At 39.2% G+C, this 27,245-nt stretch overlaps 1 protein-coding gene across 6 annotated transcripts; it reads left to right on the top strand.

Annotated features, from left to right (window-relative positions):
• Nucleotides 1-1,179: 1,179 nt before the first annotated feature.
• LOC133558352 (ATP-citrate synthase-like) lies at nucleotides 1,180-26,421 on the top strand. 6 transcript variants are annotated; one of them, XM_061909659.1, is made up of 30 exons: nucleotides 1,180-1,361; nucleotides 8,098-8,279; nucleotides 8,476-8,598; nucleotides 8,950-9,012; nucleotides 11,231-11,421; nucleotides 11,559-11,638; nucleotides 11,774-11,904; nucleotides 13,585-13,703; nucleotides 18,571-18,707; nucleotides 18,876-18,937; nucleotides 19,091-19,208; nucleotides 19,287-19,441; nucleotides 19,557-19,650; nucleotides 19,841-19,897; nucleotides 20,337-20,363; nucleotides 21,008-21,149; nucleotides 21,268-21,436; nucleotides 21,508-21,612; nucleotides 22,398-22,594; nucleotides 22,671-22,752; nucleotides 22,823-22,933; nucleotides 23,148-23,275; nucleotides 23,363-23,456; nucleotides 23,536-23,690; nucleotides 23,759-23,909; nucleotides 23,990-24,133; nucleotides 24,266-24,379; nucleotides 24,520-24,602; nucleotides 24,747-24,823; nucleotides 24,903-26,421. In XM_061909659.1, exons 1-30 carry the CDS (start codon nucleotides 1,196-1,198, stop codon nucleotides 24,995-24,997), a joined length of 3,552 nt encoding a protein of 1,183 aa, XP_061765643.1. In that variant the 5' UTR covers nucleotides 1,180-1,195; the 3' UTR covers nucleotides 24,998-26,421. The 6 variants fall into 6 exon arrangements, with proteins under 6 accessions (XP_061765643.1, XP_061765642.1, XP_061765646.1 ...); XM_061909658.1 differs by having other exon boundaries at nucleotides 20,334-20,363; XM_061909662.1 differs by lacking the exon at nucleotides 19,841-19,897.
• Nucleotides 26,422-27,245: the final 824 nt, after the last annotated feature.

Here is a 27,245-nt window from a genome sequence, read left to right as displayed (position 1 = left end):
TTGCAAGAAGCTTGTGTCCGGTTATGTATCACGTTTGAAGGATGTCATTACTGCCAAAGGCTGTTCTACTAAGTACTAAAGATGCATGTAACTAGGGGGTTGAATCATTTTGTCAATGAGATATTAAGAAAAATGTCATTTTTTGGTATTTTGTAAAATACAGTGTTACAATTCAAGTTGCATTTGTCCATTTGACACATCTTTATTTGATATGACTATAAACAAAATACGGAATAAATGTCCAACTTGCTAAAACACCAAAATTGTGTGGGGGGGTTGAATAATTTTGATCACAACTGTATACAACTACAACCATTTACCATTTATATAATTCTTTAGTAGGTTCTTAAAAACAGCAATTTGCTGTTAACTATGACTATATTGCTTAATTCCTAACCGCTTTAAAATTTCACATAGCCTTGCATTGACATACATGTAGTTAAGGAACAAATTGGCAACTTTGAGCGCTTACTCGGAAAGGTTACCTCAGCAGACAAAAATGTCAGTGCGCTTGACTTAAAAGTTGCATTTCCTCACCCAGAGACTGTTAACCACTTGTTTTGGACTTGTGAAAACACTCGATCACTATGGCAGGGCATCTGTCGCTTCATCCTGGACAATATTTATGACAAATTTGTGCTTTACTTTAAAGATGTGATTTTTGGTTTTACACTGTATGAACAAAAATTTGAAAAGGAATTCTACCTTTGCAACCTCATTATTTTATTAGCTAAGTTTTATATTCATAAATGTAAGTTTCTTAATACCCGTCCTATCCTTTGTGCCTTTAAAAAAGATGTGGAACTTTACATTAAAACACTCTCTACCTCTAACAACAAAAAAGCTGTGAAAACGATGATGCTGTGTTCCAAATTTAAGTTGTTTGATGAATCTGAATAAGCCTATGGCTTTGCATTTTGTTTATTATTTATATATATATGTTTGTATTCTTTTTTTATTATTTTGAACTTACAACCCCCTGGCGCTGTTTTGTACTGTTTTCATAATGTTTTATAATGTTGTATATTGCTGTTTGTCTTACTGTTTGTAATTGTTGAAATTTATAAATAAACCTTTAAAAAAAAAAAAAAAAAAAAAAAAAAAAAGTTGCATTTCCTGCCTTCATCCTTTATTTTCTTTCACCACGGCGGATGACACACTCGGTGGGTGTGGCCGAGCACGAGCACGTGACCAGATGCCAACCAATCGGGAGGCCGCGCTGACGCCTAACCAACTCGCCAGATTATGGTGCGACGACGGCGTCTGCTGGCAAGGAGCGCACTCCGCTTGGGGAAAAAGTCGCCTTGGAGTCGTGGTGTTTTCCCACCGGGGAGGCGTTCTCTTGACTTGCTGTTGGAGAGGCAAGTGTTTGTGGCTAACCGCTTTTTTTTTTTTTTTTTTTTAACAATCTTCTGCACATTTATCAAGCGACTTTGCTTGACGCTACTAGCTAGGTTTGGTTCGTTAGCTCTCGTGACAGCTCTCGAGGTTAGCGGATGTGTGCGTGAGTGATGCTCATAATGCAAATGTTACGTGTAATGTCATATAGTGTCACTATTAGTGTTCTTTTTATTAAACTGTTTTTATCATTTTCGTAGAACATGCTAATTTGAGGTGAGGTGTTGGTAATATAAACTAATGCGATAGTCCACTGCCCCCCCCCAACAGGAAGTACTTCCTTATTTGTCTACATCAGTGGTTCTCAACCTTTTTTCAGTGATGTACCCCCTGTGAACATTTTTTTTAATTCAAGTACCCCGTAATCAGAGCAAAGCATTTTTGGTTGAAAAAAAGAGATAAAGAAGTAAAATACAGCACTATGTCATCAGTTTCTGATTCATTAAATTGTATAACAGTGCAAAATATTGCTCATTTGTAGTTGTCTTTCTTGAACTATTTGGAAAAAAAGATATAAAAAAACAAGTGATTCAATTATAAATAAAGATTTCTACACATTGAATTACCGTATTTTTCGAAATATAAATCGCAGTTTTTTTCATAGTTTGGCCGGGGGTGCGACTTATACTCAGGAGCGACTTATGTGTGAAATTATTAACACATTACCATAAAATATCAAATAATATTATTTATCTCATTCACGTAAGAGACTAGACGTATAAAATTTCATGGGATTTAGCGATTGGGAGTGACAGATTGTTTTCCATCCACGAATCTTTCATCCTCGCTCAAATTAATGAAAATCATCGCTTTCTCCACCCGAATCGCTCTTGCTGCTGGTGGCTAGGATTATAAACAATGTGAGGATGTGAGGAGCTCCACAACCCGTGACATCACGCGTACATCGTCTGCTACTTCCGGTGCAGGCAACGCTTTTTTATTAGCGACCAAAAGTTGCGAACTTTATCGTCGATGTTCTCTACTAAATCCTTTCAGCAATAATATGGCAATATCGCGAAATGATCAAGTATGACACATAGAATGGACCTGCTATCCCCGTTTAAATAACAAAATCTCATTTCAGTAGGCCTTTAAGTTGATGATTACTTCTACGTGTAGAAATATTTATTTATATTTGAATCACTTGTTTATTTTGCAACAAGTTTTTAGTTATTTTTATATCTTTTTTTCCAAATAGTTCAAGAAAGACCACTACAAATGAGCAATATTTTGCACTGTTATACAATTTAATAAATCAGAAACTGATGACATAGTGCTGTATTTGACTTCTTTATCTCTTTTTTTCAACCAAAAATGCTTTGCTCTGATTAGGGAGTACTTGAATTAAAACAGTGGTTCTCAAATGGGGGTACGCGTACCCCTGGGGTTACTTGAAGGTATGCCAAGGGGTACGTGAGATTTTTAAAAAAATATTCTAAAAATAGCAACAATTCAAAAATCCATCCATCCATCCATTTTCTAGCACCTATCTAAACTACAATCGGGCGGAAGGCGGGTACACCCTGGACAAGTCGCCAAATTCCAAAATCCTTTATAAATATATTTCTTGAATAATACTTCAACAAAATATGAATGTAAGTTCATAAACTGTGAAAAGAAATGCAACAATGCAATATTCAGTGTTGACAGCTAGATTTTTTGTGGACATGTTCCATAAATATTGATGTTAAAGATTTATTTTTTTGTGAAGAAATGTTTTTTTCATAGTTTGGCCGGGGGTGCGACTTATACTCAGGAGCGACTTATGTGCGAAATTATTAACACATTACCGTAAAATATCAGATAATATTATTTATCTCATTCACGTAAGAGACTAGACGTATAAGATTTCATGGGATTTAACAATTAGGAGTGACAGATTGTTTGGTAAACATATAGCATGTTCTATATGTTATAGTTATTTGAATGACTCTTACCATAATATGTTACGTTAACATAGCAGGCACCTTCTCAGTTGATTATTTATGCGTCATATAACGTACACTTATTCAGCCTGTTGTTCACTATTCTTCATTTATTTTAAATTGCCTTTCAAATGTCTATTCTTGGTGTTGGGTTTTATCAAATACATTTCCCCGAAAAAAGGAGATTTATACTCTAGTGCGACTTATATATGTTTTTTCACTTCTTTGTTATGCATTTTCGGCAGGTGCGATTTATACTCCGGAGCGACTTATACTCCAAAAAATACGGTAATCATCAACTTAAAGGGTCCTCTTTGGGGATTGTAATTGAGATCCATCTGGATTCACAAACTTAATTCTAAACATTTCTTCACAAAAAAATAATCTTTAACATCAATATTTATGGAACATGTCCACAAAAAATCTAGCTGTCAACACTGACTATTGCATTGTTGCATTTCTTTTCACAGTTTATGAACTTACATTCATATTTTGTTGAAGTATTATTCAAGAAATATATTTATAAAGGATTTTTGAATTTGGCGACTTGTCCAGGGTGTACTCCGCCTTCCGCCCGATTGTAGTTTAGATAGGTGCCAGAAAATGGATGGATGGATGGATTTTTGAATTGTTGCTATTTTTAGAATATTTTTTAAAAATCTCATGTACCCCTTGGCATACCTTCAAGTACCCCCAGGGGTACGCGTACCCCCATTTGAGAACCACTGTTTTAATTCGAGTACCCCCTAATCAGAGCAAAGCATTTTTGGTTGAAAAAAAGAGATAAAGAAGTCAAATACAGCACTATGTCATCAGTTTCTGATTTATTAAATTGTATAACAGTGCAAAATAGTGCTCATTTGTAGTGGTCTTTTTTGAACTATTTGGAAAAAAAGATATAAAAATAACTAAAAACTTGTTGCAAAATAAACAAGTGATTCAAATATAAATAAATATTTCTACACGTAGAAGTAATCATCAACTTAAAGGCCTACTGAAATGAGATTTTGTTATTTAAACGGGGATAGCAGGTCCATTTTATGTGTCATACTTGATCATTTCGCGATATTGCCATATTTTTGCTGAAAGGATTTAGTAGAGAACATTGACGATAAAGTTCGCAACTTTTGGTCGCTAATAAAAAAGCGTTGCCTGTACCGGAAGTAGCAGACGATGTGCGCGTGATGTCACGGGTTGTGGAGCTCCTCACATCCTCACATTGTTTATAATCATAGCCACCAGCAGCAAGAGCGATTCGGATGGAAAAAGTGATGATTTTCGTTAATTTGAGCGAGGATGAAAGATTCGTGGATGAGGAAAGTTAGAGTGAAGCACTTGAAAAAAAAAAAAAGGTAACGGCACTGGGATTATTCAGATGTTATTAGACACATTTACTTGGATAATTCTGGAAAATCCCTTATCTGCTTATTGTGTTACTAGTGTTTTAGTGAGATTATAAAGTCATACCTGAAAGTCAGAGGGCTGCGGTGACCGCCAGGGTCTCTGAGGGAAGCCATATGGAGGAGCCAAGAAAGTCACAGCTGCCTTTTTGACCGCTGCTGCTCTTACCGCTCAAGTCTCCGGTAAGAGCCGACATGATATCACAATTTTCTCATCCAAAAACTTGCTGGTTGACATGTGGTAGAGAAACATGTTCGCTTGACCGCTCTGTTCCATATTAAAGCTTCACAACAAACAAAGAAACACCGGCTGTGTTTTGGTTGCTAACGGCAGCTGCAATCCACCGCTTTCCACCAACAGCATTCTTCTTTATAGTCTCCATTATTAATTGAACAAATTGAAAAAGATTCAGCAACACAGATGTCCAAAATAGTGTGTAATTATGCGATTAGAGCAGACGACTTTTAGTCGTGAGTGGTGCTGGGCTAAAATGACCGCTCCAACCAATAACGTCACAGACACGCGTCAACATAAGCGTCATCATTACGCAACGTTTTCAACAGGATACCTCGCGGTAAATTTAAAATTGCAATTTAGTAAACTAAACCGGCCGTTTTGGCATGTGTTGCAATGTTAAGATTTCATCAAACTATCAGACCGCGTGGTCGGTAGCAGTGGGTTTCAGTAGGCCTTTAAAGTGCCCTTCCTGGGGATTGTAATTGGGAACCATCTGGATTTATGAATTTAATTATAAACATTTCTACACAAAAAAATAAATCTTCAACATCAATATTTATGGAACATGTCCACAAAAAATCTAGCTGTCAACACTGAATATTGCATTGTTGTATTTTTTTTCAGAGTTTATGAAATTCATATTTTTTTGAAGTATTATTCAAAAAATATATATAAATATAATCCTTACTAAATATATTTAGTAAGGATTTTTGAATTGTGGCTATTTTTAGAATATTTAAAAAAAATCTCATGTACCCCTTGGCATACCTTCAAGTACCCCCAGGGGTACGCATACCCCCATTTGAGAACCACTGCGATAGCCCACGGCATCCCCCCCTCTCAACATGAAGTACTTCCTTATCCAATCCAATCCACTTTATTTGTGTAGCACATTTAAACAAAATAAATGTTTCCAAAGTGCTGCACAACAATATTAAAAACAATATTCAAATATCCTTAGCTCCACCAATGACTGAATAAAAAATACAACCAATATAAAAAATAAAAATAATAATAATAAATATGATTAAAAACTATTTTAAAGGGTAAAACCAATTAAAACAATAAATACAAATCAAAATAAAAAAAACAACAACAAAAAACGCAGAGCATCACACAACTCACATAGGGTTAAAAGCCAAAGAATAAAAGTGGGTCTTAAGACGAGACTTAAAACACTCCACTGTGGGAGCAGTTCTAACATGGAGGGGCAGAGTGTTCCAGAGCTTAGGGCCGACCACAGAGAAGGCCCTGTCTCCTCTGGTTTTAAGTCTGGTCTTGGGCACCACCAGTTGGAGCTGGCTGTCGGACCTCAAAGCATGCGCAGGAGTGTACATTTGGATGAGGTTTTTGTCTACATGGTCATTGGTCAAACGTTCTTGGTGTAATAAATAGTCTGCATAGGGGGTGTGGTAGTTCAATTAACTAGCACCTTTTGGCTTTTACATTCTCACAAAGTCATCAAATTTTGCAAACAAACCTGAATGATCCAATCAGGAAAAGGTGCATCCCACTGACATATAATCCAGCACTCCTGCTATTCGTGACAGGATGCACAAAAACCTTCTAGGAAAGAATGCTGTAAAAGGCACATTTGGGATTTTCGGTGAGGATTTGGCCCATGTCCACAGGTTTTGCTTGAACAGAGTCTGAAATTGTCCCCAATCACCAAAAAATTGCACCTTGCACACAAGACAGATGGACGGACAGGCGAGGGTAATTTGCAAATATTTTAAAGTTTCCTTTTTGCCAGCAACGTTTGCCATGACACACGGTCTAGCCGGTTACGTACAGAAGTAAACCACTCTAATCCCGCCTCATCTACAGTCTCCATAGCGACACACATTTTATGGCTTAATAGCTCCAAACAATTCCTAGTTACATTGTGTTAAAGCCCAGTTATAATATGCTGCTGATAATATGCTTGCAAGATGATTTATGTCATAGGAGCTGCAAACATGAAACCACAGAATGCACACATCTTATCAAGAGTCAAATATTTTTTTTAGATTAGTGTAATATAAAAGTAGAAAAGTTACATCCTAGACCAGTTGGGACAGTTGCACATACTAGTTTCCCCAGCAGTCAGCTTGTTGCATTTTCGCCGGATGAGCTCCTTTACACTCAAGGAACCCGGACAGAGGCAGAGCAGGTCTGACAGCATGGGGCCACGCTGAAAAGTGGATTGTCAGGCCTATGAGTGACACTTGTAGTAGTAGTAGTAGTAGGTTCCACCTAAACTGTTGCATCTGTTTAGGTAGTAAATAGATATGCATGCAAATAGTATCATCTGTTTGGATGATAGCGACTTTAAGATAGCTCGCCTCTTGTAAATTTGTCTTTGCAGGTTTAATGTCTCAAATCCCACGTGGTCACCATCATTTATACCGACGGTAAATAGTGTGTAAACGTGTCTGCAGTGTAACCGATCCATTTTGTAATACATAATTTGTACAGTGAAAGCAGAAAAACCTCAGTGGAGAAACACGGCTGCTTCATGTAATAAGTTTTTTGTTGGTTGATAGTTTGTGGTTACATGGCCTAACTTGTTTAACCCTTCATGGTTACATATTTTGCTGCTGATGATTTTAAAGACATTCATTAGTACATAGCACAGGTGTCAAACTCATATTTTTTTGCAGCCACATCATTGTATGTGGCCAACAAAAGCCTGGAAATAATATTTGTCAATAGAGTACCAAATCTTTTCTTGCACATGGCCTCTTCAACCTGCTACCCTCTGGAAAGAGGTATAGATCGATTTGCGCCAGGACCACCAGAATGTATCACAGTCTGTATCCCCAGGCTGTGAGACTGATAAATGAACAGCCTGCCCCTTTACTGCCCCCGACCATCTTATTACCTCACTCTTCACCACCTCAATATTTTTGGTTTGGACATTGCATTGCTGCAACATCAACGTAGGACCCATCATACATCTGACTCTTCCCACCCCCACACCCTTCTATTCGCCGTTCTCTTGACAATGCTAAAATGTAAACTATTGTCACCCTGCACTTCAATGCAGTTTCATTGCGGTGAGACGAAGCCCGAACAAAATCCCTGCCCTAGACAGTTTTCGTGCTTTATTACCTTATCAGTTCGATGACCACCTGCTACTTGCTTCTCCCAAAAGGTCTTGTGCGATCCAGTGTTGCCATGTCGGCAAAAGCCATCTCAGAGCACACCGGGAAGGAGTTCCTGTCCAAGTATATCTGCACCTCGGCGGGAGTGCAGAACCGATTCCGCTATGCCAGCGTCACAGCTGAGACCGACTGGGCTCGCCTCACGCAAGAGCATCCTTGGCTTCTCACGGAAGTATGACAAAGCCACTTTAGTGTGACTACATCTCATGAGATGATCTTGGGAGGACATTTAAAATAAACTATGCATGCCTTTTATCACGCGTTGATTTTAAGTCCTCTCAGATTCTTGTCATAGATTTTATCAAATCAAGTTTGGACGCAAGATTGTCTTCATGTTTGCAAACTTCTAACTGGCCTTTCTCCTGCAGAAACTGGTGGTGAAACCAGATCAGCTCATTAAGCGACGCGGGAAACTGGGACTGGTGGGCATCGACTTGGACCTGCAGGGCGTTCAGGAGTGGCTCAAATGTCGCCTCATGAGGGAGACCACCGTGAGTGTCCTGCAGCTTTTCCCTCTTTTCCATTAAGGGTACAAATCTCTTATTTTACATCATATAGACAATAATGTTAGCTGCAGCCTTTTGCCAGTAAGTGGATGACTTGTATTTCCCCCAAGCCATGAGTTTGCATCTACCGTTGCTACCAGGTCACAAGTTATGTAATGTGAGTGGAGGATGGTTGGTCTATTTCGGTCCACTATACATGCGAACATGCTACACCGCATTGGAGTTTAAAGCAAGGCTTCGTTGTCCTTGACATGGGCTGACGTGCCCATGGGTGGGTGTGACAGTGTTTTGTTAAACTAACATGATGGCATGTGATATGAAGTGTGTTTTCAATAGGTGGGCAGGGCAAAGGGTGTGCTGAAGAACTTCCTCATCGAGCCATTTGTGGCGCACAAGCAGGTACTTTATTCACCCACAGTGGAACCTCTAAAATCAACCGTCTGTTTTGGTTTAATTTATTTACTTATTGATGAAGTTATCCTGCACCAGTAGCATTTTAACATGCTCAACTGGTATAAAGTGTAAAATGTTGCTGAACATTGCATAGTAAAACTATTTCTACAAAAAAAATGTGACCAAAAGAAGTAGTCAAAGTTGCAAATCATACTTTTTAATGTGTGTACGTCTTACAAAAAGTTTTATAGTAAAATTTAAAACAATCTACGGATGTAATGATATGAAAATGTCACATGGTGATTGTGACTAAAATGATCACAGTATTGTTGAATGTGCTGAAAAAATACTTAAATACACACACTGAAATCTTTTAAACAAGTTTTATTTAATACATTAAATATGCAACCTACAATATACTTTCCTTGGTAGAACTAACATTAAACATTGCTCTATTGTTGGCTTTTTAAAGGCCTAATGAAATTAGATTTTCTTATTCAAACGGGGATAGCAGGTCCATTCTATGTGTCATACTTGATAATTTCGCGATATTGCCATATTTTTGTTGAAAGGATTTAGTAGAGAACATCCACGATAAAGTTCGCAACTTTCGGTGCTAGGAGAAAAGCTCTGCCTCTACCGGAAGTCGCAGACGATGACGTCACATGTTGAGGGCTCCTCACATATTCACATTGATTTTAATGGGAGCCTCCAACAAAAACAGCTATTCGGACCGAGAAAACGACAATTTCCCCATTAATTTGAGCGAGGATGAAAGATTTGTGTTTGAGGATATTAATAGCGACGGACTAGAAAAAAAATTTAAAAAGTAAAAAAAAAACGCTATTGTATTGAGATGGATTCATATGTTTTTAGAGACATTTACTAGGATAATTCTGGGAAATCCCTTATCTTTATATTGTGTTGCCAGTGTTTTAATGAGTTTAACAGTACCTGAAAGTCGGAAGTGTACGCCCACGGCCGGGTGTTGACGCGTAGTGTCTCAGGGAAGTAGACGGCAGCTTTATGGGCGGTACAAGCTCAGCTGATATCCGGTAAGAAGCGACTTTTTAACCACAATTTTCTCACCGAAACCTGCTGGTTGACAAGTGGTCAGGATCCATGTCCACTGTGATCCATAGTGAAGTTTTACCTCCGTGAATTTTAAAGAAGGAATCACTGTGTGTTTGTGTGGCTAAAGGCTAAAGCTTCCCAACTCCATCTTTCTACTTTGACTCCTCCAATATTAATTGAACAAATTGCAAAAGATTCAGCAACACAGATCTCCAAAATACTGTGTAAGTATGCCGTTAAAGCAGACGACTTTTAGCTCTGTGTGTGCGCAGCGCTCATATTCCTAACAGCCCGTGACGTCAAGCGTACACGTCATCATTATGCAACGTTTTCAAGAAAAAACTCCCGGAAAATTTGAAATTGCAATTTAGTAAACTAAAAAGGCCGTATTGGCATGTGTTGCAATGTTAATATTTCATCATTGATATATAAACTATCAGACTGCGTAATGGGTATTAGTGGGTTTCAGTAGGCCTTTAAATATCATTATATTCTTCTGTTTTCATTTATAAAGATTTTAGAGTGTTACATGTTAAAGGAAAAACAAATGTTAGTAATTGGGAAAGATGTTAATGTGTCTTGTTTTCATGTAAGCATTCAAGCTAGAAAATGGATGGATGGCATTTAAGATAGCTAGCAACTAGCATGCTAGCTGCTTCTCTAGGAAATGTGCTGTGTCACCGTGAGCTTTTCAAAGTTTGTTTATCAATCACGGTTGTACTATAATTGACATTTAAATTGTGATTCATGATTAGAACGGTAATCGTTACAGCTGGAAAACAATCAATTGGGAAAAGCGCTCAATGAACGTATTATTTATATACTGTTCTAACATTATTTCCAATATCGATGCAGACTTATTGCCGCCATAGTGTACTGGGCAGCCAGGACAGTGTGTATGTACTGCCTTTGTGGTAACAAAGCAGCCATATCACAATATATATACTTTGTAGTTGGATGGTTGTCATTACATTTCTTCACTGGCGCTCTTCTTTACAAAAGTTTTTTTTTTTCACATATTTTGGTCGCTTTTCAAACTTTTAGGTGTACTGTATTATTATACTGTAGGGTTGATTGGAATAGCACGATTGTTGCTGTGCTTGTGCGCTAAATCGCTGTTGTGTCCCCCTTTTGTTTCTTTATCCACCAGGAGGAGGAGTTTTACGTGTGCATTTACGCCACACGTGAGGGCGACCACGTGCTCTTCCACCACGAGGGGGGCGTGGAGGTAGGGGACGTGGATGCCAAAGCCCAGCGGCTGATGGTTGCCATTGATGACAAGCTCAGTGAGGATCAAGTAACACGGCAGCTGCTCACACATGTTCCTAATGAAACGAAAGGGTAGGTGGTGCAACCCCCCCGCCACAATAAAATACCCCATCTGTGCAGCTCTTACAATGACCCACATGAGCCCATTTTCAAATGGAACATTCTGAACTTTTCTGCTTTTTATTTTATATATGTCTTTCTCCTTTTAGAATCCTGGCCAGCTTTATAGTGGGTCTCTTCAACCTCTATGAGGACCTCTATTTCACCTACCTGGAGATCAATCCTTTAGGTACTTATCCATTACAGCTCAGCTGATTAAATACTTTAAGTGGAAACACTGAACTTTCATTCATCTAAATGAATTAAGTACTTAAAGCTGGCTGCATATTTGAAGATCTTGTGAGTTAACTGAATTACCTTTCAGTTATTACCCAGGATGGCGTTTACATCCTGGACATGGCAGCTAAGATTGATGCCACGGCTGATTACATCTGCAAGGCGAAATGGGGGGATGTGGAGTTTCCGCCACCTTTTGGTAGAGAAGCTTATCCAGAGGTAAGAATATGAGCAGTTTTTTCATAACAATAATAATAATAATAATACATTTTACTTATAAGGCGCCTTTCTGGGTACTCAAAGACACTGTACAAAATCAAAATGATAAAATCAATTGGGAAAAAAACTCAACAACAAAGATCTTTAAGATTTACAGTGAATAAACAGTCAGGAATATGTTTGTTTTGAGTCTTGATTTAAAGAGGTATATTGAGTCTATGTTACTAAAGTCTGGTGGTTATGAGTTCCTAAAGATGATGGGCTGAGCGGCTGAAAGCTCGGGCACCCATGGCGGGCAGTTTATATAAGGGGACGGTGAGATGGAGGGATGAAGAGGATCTTAGGGAACGTGAGGGAGTGGCGACATGGAGCAGGTCAGAGAGATATGATGGAGAAAGGTTATGGATAGCTTTGAAAGTGAGGAGAATTATTTGAATTGGATACAGTGTTTGATGGGTAGCCAATGGAGTTCTTGCACAACTGGGGTGATGTGCTGGACTGAAGGGGTTCTGGTGATTATCCAGGCTGCAGAGCTCTGGAGAAGCTGAAGTTTGTGAAGTGACTTGTGAGGGAGATCAAACATGTGTGAGTGCAGTAGTCCAGGCGAAGTCGAGTAACGTTGCATAGATGGAAGTAAGCAGACCGGGTAATGTTGTTTAAGTGAGCTTGAAAAGAGAGTGTGCTGTCGAGGAAGACACCCAGACTCTTAACTTAGGGGGAGGGTGAGACAGAGGAATTGCCCAGAGTAACGGACAAACTGTGGGTTTTAGCTAGAATGGATTGTGTACCTACAAGTAAGATTTCGGTTTTATTTCTATTGAGTTGGAGGAAATTGGATGACAACCACAGTTTGAGTTCACTGAAGCAGTCTGTAAGGGAGGAAGGAGCAAGAGAAAAAGTTGGTTTGGTTGAGACGTAGAGCTGAGTGTCAATTGAAAGTGTATTTTAAATTAATAGAAAACATTGCCAAGGGGAAGAGTGTAGATGATAAAAAGCAGGGAACCGAGAACAGAGCCCTGGGGCACACCAGAGGAAACGGGAGACAGAGAGGATTTGAATGAACAGAGTTGAACAAACTGGCTGCGGCGAGAGAGATATGATTTAAACCAGTGAAGGGGTGTGTTTGTGATGCTAATACTGTGCTATCTATGGAGGAGGACAGGGTGTGAATTGGTATCAAGGGCTGCAGTGAGATCTAAAAGGATGAGGGTAGTGAGAATACCAGAATCAGCTGCCAGGAGGAAATCGTTTGTGATTTTTACAAGTGCTGTTTCAGTGCTGTGCAGGGGGCGGAAACCAGACTGGAATTATTCATATAGGTTATTTAACTGTAGGTGGGAGTGATGTCTGTTTGGCTTGACAGTGTTACTGTCTAATGCAATGCACATTATCATCATACAGTGAGTACACAACACATTTCAGCAACCATTTTATTGTATCTCTTCTGTTACCAGCTTTTTAGGCCAATAGTTGTGTTGAGACATTTTCAATGGACAGCGAATGTATACTGCTACACAAGCTATACTTTATCTACTCTGACTATTTAAAGTATGTAAACAAGTTTGCTTTGTAGCGTATTGTCCGTTAAGATGTACAACAAAAAAATGGTTGCCGAAATGTGAGGAGTATAATCACTTTTTGAGATACTGTACAAGACACACATGATCTTTCTCTTTGTAGGAAGCCTACATAGCTGATCTGGATGCAAAAAGTGGAGCCAGTCTGAAGCTGACGTTATTAAACCCTCGTGGCAGGATCTGGACAATGGTGGCTGGGGGAGGCGCCTCAGTAGTATACAGGTATGTTTTTGTTTGCTTGTCGAGTCTTTTAAGTTATCTCCGTGCCACTGCAGCACCTAATATAAAAACCTGGATAACAGCCCTGACACAGATGATAGAAATGGAAAAAAATACATTTAGTATTAGTGCATAAATTGTATCCAGTACATTTTTGTAATATAATTATTTTATTTTTAATGTAAAACTATGCTGAAATTATGATTTTCTGTATATGTACTGTATGCATACGAGTATGTAGAGATGGGAGTGTTTTTAATATATTATTTATATATATATATATATATATATATATATATATATATATATATGTATATATATATATATATATATATATATATGTATATGTGTGTGTGTGTGTATTAGGGCTGCAACTAACAACTAATTTGATAATCGATTAATCTGTCGATTATTACTTCGATTAATTGATTAATAATCGGATAAAAGAGACAAACTACATTTCTTTCCTTTCCAATACTTTATTTAAAAAACAGCATACTGGCACCATGTGCTTTCAACTTGCCAAATAAAACAAGGCAAGTGTTACAAAATAATTTTTTTTTTTTTAGAAAGTACACAATAGCAATTTTGCTTAGGGGATTTTCAAACCTGTCTACTACCTATTCCAACCATTCTGCAATGTTGGATGCCGAATGTCTTTCCTCAAGTGGCGTGGTCGTAAGGCAGATTGACTTCATATTCCATTCGTCTCCAATGTTAATGCATGTATTGCCAAAGTAGGCTTGTCCACACATCAATAGTGAGAGCAATTTTGCTGTGGGTGGCCTTTATGTCAGTCCACACTGCATGGAATGTCTGCTCGTACTTCCTCTCCATCAGTTTAGTAAAATGGGTAATCGAGGGAAGAGTGTAACCAGGGTTGAGGACGTGAATCATGTCTAAACCTTCATCCTCCACCACTGATAGTGGCCTCATGTCAGTTGCCAACATATTCAGGATAGCATCAGTCAGTACAGCCGATTGCCGTGGTGTGCAGACCTTCCTTTGTACCAAGTCGCTAATGCTTGCTTGTTTATATCTGAAATGAGAGAAACCATATTATGAACGTACATAGTAGCGTCATTTACATGTAACTCAATACATACCCAGTTGATTTTATTAATAATTTCTGACGTAAAAGACAAATACGCCACCACATTAAAAAAACTGCTAAATTAAATAAATGGTCATTGGCGTTGCAGAATACACCAATAAGAACACATAAATGTAACTCATCAGATATAGTACATGTTTCTGTTCTGAATAATAAAGGATTCACTTTGGGCTGCATCTGAATAATAGCATGAAATATTCCAGCACCTTCATAACATTTAATTATACTAAAGTGTCACTCAAGTCTAAATAGATTTATATAGCTTTATTGGGCTCGGCTACATTGATCCATTATGAAACCAACCTGAGATATTTCTGTCCGTTCAGTTTATTTCGAAATTGGTAAACGTACGTTTTTCTCTCTCAAAACGGAGTCAAATGTGCCGGAGACACATTATCAGCCCCGCGTTGCAACAAAGACATAACGTTAAAGGTCTACTGAAACTCATTACAACCGACCGCGCAGTCTGATAGTTTATATATCAATGATGAAATCTTAACATTGCAACACATGCCAATAGGGCCGGGTTAGTTAACTAAATTGCAATTTGAAATTTCTCGCCGAAATATCCGGCTGAATCGTCTCGCTATTATGACGCGTGCGCTTGATGTCACAGATTGTCGAGGACATTTTGTTCCAGCATCGTTCCCAGCTATTCGCTCATCTGTTTTCATCGCGAAATTCCACAGTATTCTGGACATCTGTGTTGCTGAATCTATTGCAATTTGTTCAATGGACAATGGAGACATCAAAGAAGAAAGCTGTAGGTGGGAAGCGGTGTATTGCGGCCGGCTTCAGCAACACAAACACAGCCGGTGTTTCATTGTTTACATTCCCGAAAGATGACAGTCAAGCTTTACTATGGAACAGAGATGTCAAGCGAACACTGTTGGATTGGACCACACACACAAAGTATAGTGTATTATGCAGCTATCATTTCCAAAGATCGTGTTTCGAAGAGGGTCCCTTGCGAAGGGCAGAGATGGGCATCGCCACCACCCGTCGACTGGTGCTGAAGAAAGGTGCGGGGCCGACCTTCAGGTTGTACAGGTACGACCATATAATCTTACTAAAACACTAGTAACACAATAAGCAGATATGGGATTTTCCAGAATTATCCTAGTGAATGTGTCTAATAACATCTGAATCGCTCCCACTGCCCTTGTCTTTTATTTATTTATTTATTTATTTTCTAGTCCTTCACTCTCACTTTCCTCATCGACAAATCTTTCATCCTCGCTCAAATTAATGGGGAAATCATCGCTTTCTCGGTCCGAATCGCTCTCGCTGCTGGTGGCCATTATTGTAATCAATGCTCAAATGTGAGGAGCTCCACAACCCGTGACGTCATGCACATATCGTCTGTTACTTCCGGTACAGGCAAAGCTTTTTTTATTATCGACCAAAAGTTTTGAAACTGTACTAAATCCTTTCAGCAAAAATATGGCAAAATCGCGAAATGATCAAGTTTGACACATAGAATGGACCTGTTATCACCGTTAAAATAAGAAAATCTCATTTCAGTAGGCCTTTAACTTTACTCACAAAAAAGAGCTTGTGTGCTGAACTCATGAATGCCTGTTGGGACTCATAACAACACAGAAAATGAAGTCGTCGCACTCTCCAAACGTTCCTAACACTCTGAAAGTTAATACACAACAGTTGCTGCTGCTCTTCCTTAAAAAAAAAAATCTCTTTAACAAAAGACTAAAAACACACAAAGACGGACACAACGGATCAATATACTCGGTCTATGGACTTACAAAGTTACGTACCGTGAGTTCTTCCCTTCATCCATGGCTCCAACATGCATCCTCTTCAGGTACTGCCGAAGCAATGTTGTCCTTCCGTGCCACGCGAGGTCCATGCTGCACATTTTGCAGGAAACCGTCTTCTTTGAAATCTTTTAAGTAAAGTGTTCCCACACTTTTGACGACTTAGGTCGTACACATTTCTCCATTGAAGCATTAACCTCAAGATGTTTCTCCGCTGAACTACAGGTACCGCTTTCCTCCGCCATTTTTCGAATGTTTCCAGGCAAAGGAGACGGCGTTGTCACGTGAGCTGCACGACACATCCTTGGCTGGCTTACTGCCACCTCATGAGACGTAGCCGCAGCGCATGTGCAAAGCATAGAGCCAACAAATCAATGACTAATTTAATCTGCAACTATTTTTATAATAGATTTTAATCGATTTAATCAATTAGTTGTTGCAGCCCTAGTGTATATGTGTATATATATATGTATATGTGTATATATATACATATATATATATTATAAATATTATATATATATATATGTGTGTGTTTATATGTATGTGTATATATATATATATATATGTATGTATGTATGTATGTATGTATGTATGTGTGTGTGTGTGTGTGTGTATATATATATATACACATATATATATATATACACACACACACACACACATATATATGTGTATATATATATATATATATATGTGTATATATATATATATATATATATATATGTGTATATATATATATATATGTGTATATGTATGTGTTTATTTGTATGTGTTTATATGTATATGTGTATTAGGGCTGGGCGATATATCGATATAAATGATATATCGCAGGTTTGTCTCTGTGCGATATAGAAAATTACTATATCGTAATATTCGATTATATGTTCTCACAGAGTTGCTTTTAGCTGCGGTCATTACATTACTGGCGTTTCTCACTCCTTCTCGTCTCTCCTTCTCACAGAGACGTAAAACAAGCCCGCCTTCTTACATACTGTACTTCACATACTGGCCCGCGTCTAGCGTCATACTCTCTCGCCGAGCATAGAGGTAGCAGCATGGCTAACGTTAGCTGAGGCAGGTCGTGCAAGCAGACCGGAGCAGAGTTTGTGACAATACAAGACAAGGAAGGTGCGAAACCATCACAAATGGAGGGATAACAATATATGCCTAAAATAAAGAGCAGGGGATCCATCTGGCGGTGGTTTGGCTTCAAGTAGGAAGATATTCAGCAGACAACAGCAATATGCAAAGTATGCAGCAGAAGTGTTACTACAAAAAGGTAGCAACACTATTAATTTGTTCTTTCATTTAAAAAGTCACCCGTGAGAGAATGAAGAGTATTTAATAAATACAGTTTTGGTCAATTGACTTAGTTGTGATTTCCCTCTCTGCATGAAAGTTTAAAAGTAGCATATATTAATGCAGTATGAAGAAGAATGTGTTAATGTAGACACATATAATCATCATACTGCTGTGATTATATGCATCAAGTGTTCATTCAAGGCCAAGGCAAAATATCGTGATATATATCGCAATATGGCATAAAAATATTGCAATATTAATAAAAGCCAATATCGCCCAGCCCTAAGTATGTGTATGTGTGTATGTATATATGTATATATATATATATGTATATATGTACATGTGTGTGTGTATATATTTGTATATGTATGTATATATATATATATTATGTATATGTGTGTGTGTATATGTATATATATATACTGTATGTATGTGTGTATGTATATATATATATATATATATATATATAATAAAATATATATATATTTTTTAACTATTATTTCTTTGTACTTATTTTGTTTAATATTTGACATTTGCTTCAATTATTTTTTATTTCTTTAAAAAAAAAAAAAAAAGAAGCAATCGTATTGTGAAACAATTGCAATAAAGTAAAAACATTTTTAAAATCTATCACTGTGCCATACATTTCACTCTTGACATCGAATCTTTTCATGTGTAGCGATACCATCTGTGATCTGGGCGGCGTGGATGAGCTAGCAAACTATGGCGAGTACTCCGGTGCGCCCAGCGAGCAGCAGACGTATGACTATGCCAAAACTATCCTGTCTCTCATGACTCGTGAAAAACACCCAGAAGGTGGGTTCGGGGAACTCCTTGCTATGTTTAAAAGAGACTCAAGTTGTTAGAAGTGAATGGAAAAGTGCCACAATCTCCCTGATCATGCTGTGTGTGTTACCAGCAATAGAATCATGTTTGAATGTGACTCAAGAGTCAAATTTCTGTCTTCACTCTTATGCCCTGCAGGAAAGGTGCTGATCATTGGAGGAAGCATTGCCAACTTTACAAATGTTGCAGCCACATTCAAGGTGAGTAGTAGGATAATACAAACTGGCCACAGCATTACGAACACAATTCTACCTTTACAGAGAAGAAATGCTCATTTTGGCTTTACTAACAGAAGCACTCATGTAGACACACACCTTCCTCCACTCATAGCTGACCTGTGTCTTCGTCCTCAGGGCATTGTCAGGGCCATCAAAGACTACCAAGGTCCTCTAAAGGAGCACGAGGTCACCATCTTTGTACGACGTGGCGGGCCAAACTACCAGGAAGGCCTCAGGGTCATGGGGGAAGTGGGTGAGTGGTTAAGGAAAGAGCGAGAGGCTTTAAAGCATATTTAATGAAGTAGTTTTAATCAGTATTATTTTTTTGCAGGGAAGACCACTGGTATTCCTATTCATGTGTTTGGAACAGAAACCCATATGACCGCCATTGTTGGTATGGCTCTGGGACACAAGCCCATCCCTAACCAGCCGCCAGTGGACGCACATACTGCCAACTTCCTCCTGAATTCAAGCAACAATGTCATGGTATTTTTTAATGCTGCAACACTCTATGTTTGGCAAGTAGAGGTGTCATAAGGGCATTTGGGTCACGCAAGGTTATTTTAAAGCACCAACACGCATCTCGACTTTCGTCTTGTAGACTCCGGCTACCACAAGGACCGCCTCTTTCTCTGAAGCCAGGCCGTCCAACGATATCACTTCCGCCAAAAAGTGCAAAGCAGGTCTTTCAGCAGGTAACACTAAAATTTCCTTTGCTTCCTGTTAAGACGCCACATTTCACTCTCACATTTCTGCTTCCCGTCTTCCTTCCTCACATGTGCTCTTGACCCCCATGATGCATTTAGTTTCTTCCTCTTTTTTCTGTTGCTGCACAATCCACTCTACTCTCTCACCCCGTCTCTTCTTCGTGCTTGTTTCTCTAAGACCCTCTTCATTCACTACTGTGGCCTCTGAAGAATGTGGTCACAGGTGATTGGAAAGGTAAGTTCTGGGTGTGCCCTCCCCTCACTGCGCTGCTCTGCACACTTATTTGACCCAGCTTACCTTACTCGAAGTATTTGTGTATATCCTCATTTGCATTACCACTATTGCCGCAGTGTACAGCATTTGAATTAGATTTGATTATCTTCTGGCTCTACTAGGTGTCGCTGGTATTTTCACTGTCCTTTATTACATAGCATTAACTGCTGTCACATCAACAAATAAAGATTACATTGTGCCTAAAGTATAGCTTTTAAATTTCTTTTCAGAGCAGTGCAGCAATGCTGAGCTTTGCATGCTCTCATCTGCAATGCCTATTGCTCTCATAGCTACAGTTGTCAAAATTAGTCTTTAACTAATGGCTGGAAGACACATTCATTATTCTTCTCTTGTTTTGTACTTGTTTGTTGTGTTGTTTGGTCCTGTGGGCTCTAAGAAGTGCAGGTCTCTTCAGGTGGCAACAGAGGTATGGAAGGGTGTGAAGATCCTGAACGTTCTGCTTTCATCACAAACGTATCTACTTTCCTCCCTGCCTTGCTTTGTTTCATCTCTTCTGTGACCTTGTCTTCTCATTATTGTGGCTGTCTGTCCTGACAAGAGTGCTGCTTTGTAAATTCCAAGTTGACAGGTTCTTTTTGCTGTTGTTGACTTATAGATTCTGACGTCTATAGGCCTGTTAGGATATTGGCACATCTGACTGTTGGGTTTACACTGGTGGAGTATCAAGTTATCAACTGAATTTAGCTTTGATATCTGGAATGAAAATGGAAATTAAACAATGCTTTTTTCTTCCAAACTAACACGGTGATTCATTATATTATTTCTAACAGTGTGATGTAAAGGGGGTGAACAAAATAATACAACCTACAACTTAAAGTAGTACTGTGTATGACTTAATAAGATGGAGTTTTCTTAGCTGTACGGTATATTCTTATTACTCCTGTGATTATTTTCGCCGCCTCCTGTGACTAAAATTGTCTGCAGAGCGACGTTATCTCTGTGCTCTGATCGTGTTGTGACGCCTAACCAGCCTCCCTGCTTTCTGCGCTGCCATCAACCTATTGCCTTCCTCAATTACTGACCAAATAAAACCCTCCTCTGTACTCTCAGCCAAAGCCACAACGCTCTTCAGCAAGCACACCAAGGCAGTCGTCTGGGGCATGCAGACGCGAGCCGTACAAGGAATGTTGGACTTTGACTACGTGTGCTCCCGAGATGAACCTTCAGTAGCCGCCATGGTTTACCCATTCACGTAGGATACTCAAAATTAAATAAACCACTTTGCAATTGCACATTATTACTAGTCTAAAACATACACTTGTGTCCTTGCTTGCAAGCATTGGTAAAACTTTTATATTGTTTTATTTTAGTGGGGATCACAAGCAGAAATTCTACTGGGGCCACAAAGAGATCCTGTTGCCGGTATACAAGAACATGGCCGACGCCATGAAAAAGCATCCTGAGGTGGATGTACTGATCAGTTTTGCATCGCTGCGCTCTGCGTTCGACAGCACCATGGAGACCATGCAGTACCCGCAGGTTGAATCATTTTCTGCTGGGCTTGTTAACATCAGAGATGCTGTCCAACAATGGAAAACCTCTGCTTCCAGATTCACACCATCGCCATCATTGCAGAGGGCATCCCTGAAGCTCAGACCAGGAAAATTATCAAGAAGGCAGATGAAAAGGGCGTCACAATCATAGGCCCAGCTACGGTAATCAGCTTTCACCATAAGTAAATAATAAGGATTTATCTTAGGGATGTTTATCGGTAGTATTTTATTTATACCAATATCGATACAGGTATTCATCTGTACTATTATCGGTATTATATGTAATTTGTGTGAATAATTTTATTACTATTTTCTTTAGCATAAGAGTTTGTACACCACTTACATCATATAACATTTCAAAGCAGGGATTTGTTTTATTAACACGTGCTTTTAAACTCTTAAATTACTCGACTTTGTGTGCAGTGCACGTTGCAATGCAGTTATGGCATCATCTTGTAAAGACCACACAGATCCATCACTTTCTATTCAATACAATTACACTCAGCTTGAAATAACAATTATGTATGGCATAGCACACTACACATGAATGCCACAGAAATATGGTTTCCAGCTTGTACATGATATATAAGATATACATCAATACGGTCAATTAGCATGTTAGGTGGGTGTGCATTTACAAAGTGTGTTTTGATGCCACCCAATTGTGGTGCGATGGAATGACGTCAGACAGCGACCAGGGACCTGTCCGTGGATGCCCTCTTGCTTCAGAGCAATTTTTTATGCATAGCAGCAGCACCCAAAGTGAATGTTTCAGCGCGTGAGTCATAATTAGAATGATCACCTGAATAAAATAAAAACATTTATAGCAGTATGTTTGTCCAAAACTTAACGTTTCTCCAGGATGGAACCCATTAGTTACGTGCCACAAAATACCTGCACTCTGTATACATCCCAACTCAAGATTTGACTTTTTGTCTTTTCCCCAGGTTGGCGGCATCAAGCCAGGCTGTTTCAAGATCGGCAACACCGGTGGCATGCTAGACAATATTCTCGCCTCCAAGCTCTATCGTCCAGGCAGCGTGGCGTACGTGTCGCGTTCAGGAGGGATGTCTAATGAGCTGAACAACATCATCTCTCGCACTACTGACGGTGCCTACGAGGGCGTGGCCATCGGAGGAGACAGGTGTGTTCGCCATTGGGCTAAGAAGGCAAATGCCTTCCTCCTTACAAAGTCATCATGGCTGTCCTATCTCGTCTAGATACCCCGGCTCCACATTTATGGACCATGTCCTTCGTTACCAGGACACTGCGGGGGTTAAGATGATTGTGGTACTTGGAGAGGTGCGAGGCACTTCATGCTACTCTTGTATCAGTTGCCTGATGATAAAACAAAGTTGACATTTTCTTTCAGATTGGTGGCACAGAGGAGTACAAGATCTGCCAAGGCATCAAAGATGGTAGGATCACCAAACCCGTGGTGTGCTGGTGTATTGGAACATGCGCCACCATGTTTGCATCAGAGGTCTGTTGGTAACAATTATAAACACAACTTTATGCAGCATGTATAGAAATAAGAAAAACAAGTATGTTTACCATGCCTTTGCTCTGGAAACTGCTGCATTACATTCCACAGACTTCTACTACTTTGCTGCCTTCAGTTTTTTCTTGGATAAAATTGCATAAAATCCTTGCTGTGGAGTTTTTAAGCTGGAGCTACCTTTTTGTGCCCACTTCAGGTTCAGTTTGGCCATGCCGGGGCGTGTGCCAACCAAGCGTCCGAAACTGCTGTGGCCAAAAACCAGGCCTTGAGTGATGCAGGAGCTTATGTACCTAAGAGCTTTGACGAGCTGGGTAATGTCATCAGGTGGGAATTTCATCTGGATGATTCATGCCTAGAGCTTGTCAGAAGGGATTTTAAGTGATATATCTGTTATTGTCCCGTTTAAAACAGGACTGTTTATGATGAACTGGTGGCCAGTGGGAACATTGTTCCTGCCCTGGAGGTGCCACCCCCAACTGTACCAATGGATTACTCTTGGGCCAGGGTAAGAACTAATCAAAACACTTCAGAAAGGCTGGCTATATTGATTGGGAACATTGATTCTGCCTGCCCGTTTTCTCCAGGAATTAGGCCTGATCCGTAAACCAGCCTCCTTCATGACCAGCATCTGTGATGAGCGAGGCCAGGAGCTCATCTATGCCGGCATGCCCATCACTGAGGTCTTCAAAGAGGAGATGGGTTTAGGAGGAGTTCTAGGACTGCTCTGGTTCCAACGCAGGTATGTAGTCCTACTGTAGTTTCTGTTTTTTAAAGAGGATAATATCTGAGGTGTTGTGCTGTGTCTAGGTTGCCTCGCTACGCCTGCCAGTTCATTGAGATGTGCCTGATGGTGACGGCTGACCATGGGCCCGCTGTCTCTGGGGCACACAACACCATTGTCTGTGCACGAGCCGGGAAGGACCTCATCTCTAGCCTCACGTCTGGCCTGCTCACCATTGTCAGTGCCTATCATGCATACCTGATGAAGCCACTGGCATTTTCTTTTCCACTAACAAGTTTTATTCTTCCATGTTCTAGGGAGACCGTTTTGGCGGTGCGCTCGACGCCGCTGCGAAACAGTTCAGCAAGTCATTCGATAGCGGTTTGCTGCCTATGGAGTTTGTCAACAAGATGAAGAAGGACGGCAAGCTCATAATGGGCATCGGACACCGCATCAAATCAGTAAGCTAATCTTTCGCTACATCAAGTTACACAATCATTAACTGTTTATGGAATAATTGACAAATAATCTTTAAAGTCTTAACTTAAATGACTCGTCATAAGAAAATCTAGAAATTAGTTTTTTGATTGCAGATCAATAATCCGGACATGCGGGTGCAAATACTCAAGGACTTTGTGAAGCAGCATTTTCCTTCTACTCATCTGCTCGACTATGCCTTAGATGTAGAGAAGATCACCACCTCGAAGGTATCATCAGCCTCTGCCAGCAAGAGCCACAGACAAAAAACCTGAAGGATACAGTGGCCCACATTTGATACATTTAACATGCCAAAACCAATTCAATGTAGGTGCTTCAGACTTTGTAAAATTGCATTTTTTCATCCTAGAAACCGAACCTCATCCTCAACGTTGACGGTTTAATTGGTGTTGCCTTTGTGGACCTACTTAGGACGTGTGGTGGCTTCACACGGTAAATTGCCTTCAGTATTTCATGAAGACTGAGAATGTAAATCACTAATGAGCATGTTTTTAGACATTGGTTGTGCACCAAACAAGGAAATTGTCTCCACACTGTTCAGCATTGTTTGTCATGTGACTTTTACATTGCTTCCAGTGACGAGGCAGATGAATTTGTAGAGATCGGCGCACTAAATGGAATCTTTGTCTTGGGCCGCAGTATGGGCTTTATTGGTGAGTCACGCCCAGGAGTAGTGTTGTCGTAACATGTCTCACCTCTTAATAGCTCACCTTTTTATGTGCAACACTTCAGGCCACTACCTGGACCAGAAGAGGCTCAAGCAGGGTTTGTACCGTCATCCCTGGGATGACATCTCCTATGTGCTTCCTGAACACATGTCCATGTAAGAGATGACCGTTGAGAACGTCGCTCTCACAACTCACCTGCATAACGTTTACCCTCCTAATCAAAGAGCAGCCTTTGGTTGGGGAAGGGTCATTTGAAGAGGCAGGAATTCTTGATTGAAAGTTCAGAGTAGAAACATTACATCTAGTTTTTAACGGATTAAAAGGGGAACTATATTTTAAGATTTAGTTTTTGACAATATATAAAAAAATACTGGAGAAGTTCAGGCCAGAGCACAAGACTTAGTACTTTAAAAAATCGGATTACTTCTCTGTTTGTACCACATGAAATTGGGTGTTATATGTTCATGCAAGCAATATTTGTCTATTTGGTACTTAACATTAATCCTTATTTATTTTGTCGCCATTTGCCTATTTTAGGCCTTCAGGTGGTACGTATGTGTATGTTTTCTAACTATTGCACCTCATTTTTAAGGGAACTGCACTTTTTTCGTAGAATTGTGCCCATCATTCACAATCCTTATTTGAGACAAGAAAACATCTTTCTCTTTTTTATGCATTTTAAATGTAAACACTAGCAATAAGTGTTTAACAAGGCAGATAATGGGGATTCGATCTAAAAACATCAAAAAGCTCCAATGTTTTATGTACTGTATATGCTGGAAGTATATATGTAATGTAGTAACAGGTACAGTCATAATACTATGTAATATTTACTGTATGTATTCTGTTCATTTTAAGCATTATAGGAACATTTTGATGGCACATTGATTTTCCAGAGCGCATCGCAATGTAGCTTGCCAACATAGCCCCCACTTCCTCCCTTACATCAACATTAGCTACTACTTATCATGACAAACACGATGACTTAAGAAGCAGAATAGATGAATCCCCTTACCTGCATTGTTAGCCACCTGTTGCTAGCATATGTTTGCGATTTAGAACAGACAAAAAAAAAAGACAAATGTGTTCTAGTCTCACATAGGGATTGTGAATTAAAGGCAATTTTTTTTAAAGAGCAATTCCCCTTAAGTCATCCAAACATGGCTTCAAAACACCTTCAAAGTTTCCATTTATGAATCTCTTGTAAAGAACCAAAGTAGCTTTATTTTGACAGGACGAGTCAAAACGGGAATATAAAGTTGTCAGTATTGCTTCTAAACCTGGTAAACTCTCTGTGTAAATGCGGTAACGGACCTTCTAAAAAAGAACAAGATGTGGAATGATGTTAATGGTGAACAAGCCAAGTGAGTTTCAGTAATAGAATCTTTTGGACATGAAACTATTGCACAAATGACAGTGTCCTTGCTTTAAAGATTTGACTCAATGTCAAGACATACTGTAATTTCCTAATTTACAACCTGCATTGTCTGATAATTGGTTTGCTTTTATTTAACTGTGAAAATGTTTTTTGTAACACGCTGTCATAGTGGTACAATAAAACCCTTGTTTTACTTTTTATTCCAGTCATTGTACTGTTCTCCATCACCTATATTTTACTGGTTATCACACACAGCATCCCCAATATGTTATGAAATACATGGCAATAACCAAACGTGGTAAATGAATACTTCTATAACCATGTGAATCAAAACAGTATTAACAAGAAAAAGTTAACATTGGATTCTTTTGATACTCAACAAGGAACAGGAAGTGAACGTGTTTCATCCAGAATGGCCTCCTTCTGCAAAAAAGTCACTTCACCTCCTGTTCCGTTATGTTTTGGTAAATGTTCTCATCCGTGTTTTTTTTTTACAGAGCTTACTGCATATTTTAAAACTAAGTTATTTGTAAACAAAATTTCAGGAAATATTTTAGGAGTCAACCGCTGTTAATATATATGAGAGCAGTTTTAGTGAAGGAATAGTTTCCGGGCACAATTCATAGACAATATATCCTCAAGGAGTTTACAAAAGTGGCCCTGCGATGAGGGGGCGATTTGTCCAGGGTGTACACCGCCTTCTGCCCGAATGCAGCTGAGATAGGGTCCAGCGACCCCGAACGGGACAAGCGGTAGAAAATGGATGGATGGATGGAGTTTACAAAAGTTGCGCTAAGGAAAATAAGGACAAGATACACTATAACAGAGGTTCTCAAATGGGGGTACGCGTACCCCTGGGGGTATTTGACGGTATGCCAAGGGGTACGTGAGATTTTACAAAAATATTCTAAAAATAGCAACAATTCAAAAATCCTTACTAAATATATTTATAGAATAATACTTCAACAAAATACGAATGTAAGTTCATAAACTGTGAAAAAAATGCAACAATGCAACAATATTCAGTGT

This window comes from Nerophis ophidion, linkage group LG08, assembly GCF_033978795.1.
Source record: "Nerophis ophidion isolate RoL-2023_Sa linkage group LG08, RoL_Noph_v1.0, whole genome shotgun sequence".
Taxonomy (NCBI): domain Eukaryota; kingdom Metazoa; phylum Chordata; class Actinopteri; order Syngnathiformes; family Syngnathidae; genus Nerophis; species Nerophis ophidion.
Note: the sequence above shows the minus strand (reverse complement) of the source record. Positions and strands in the feature narration are given on the sequence as shown.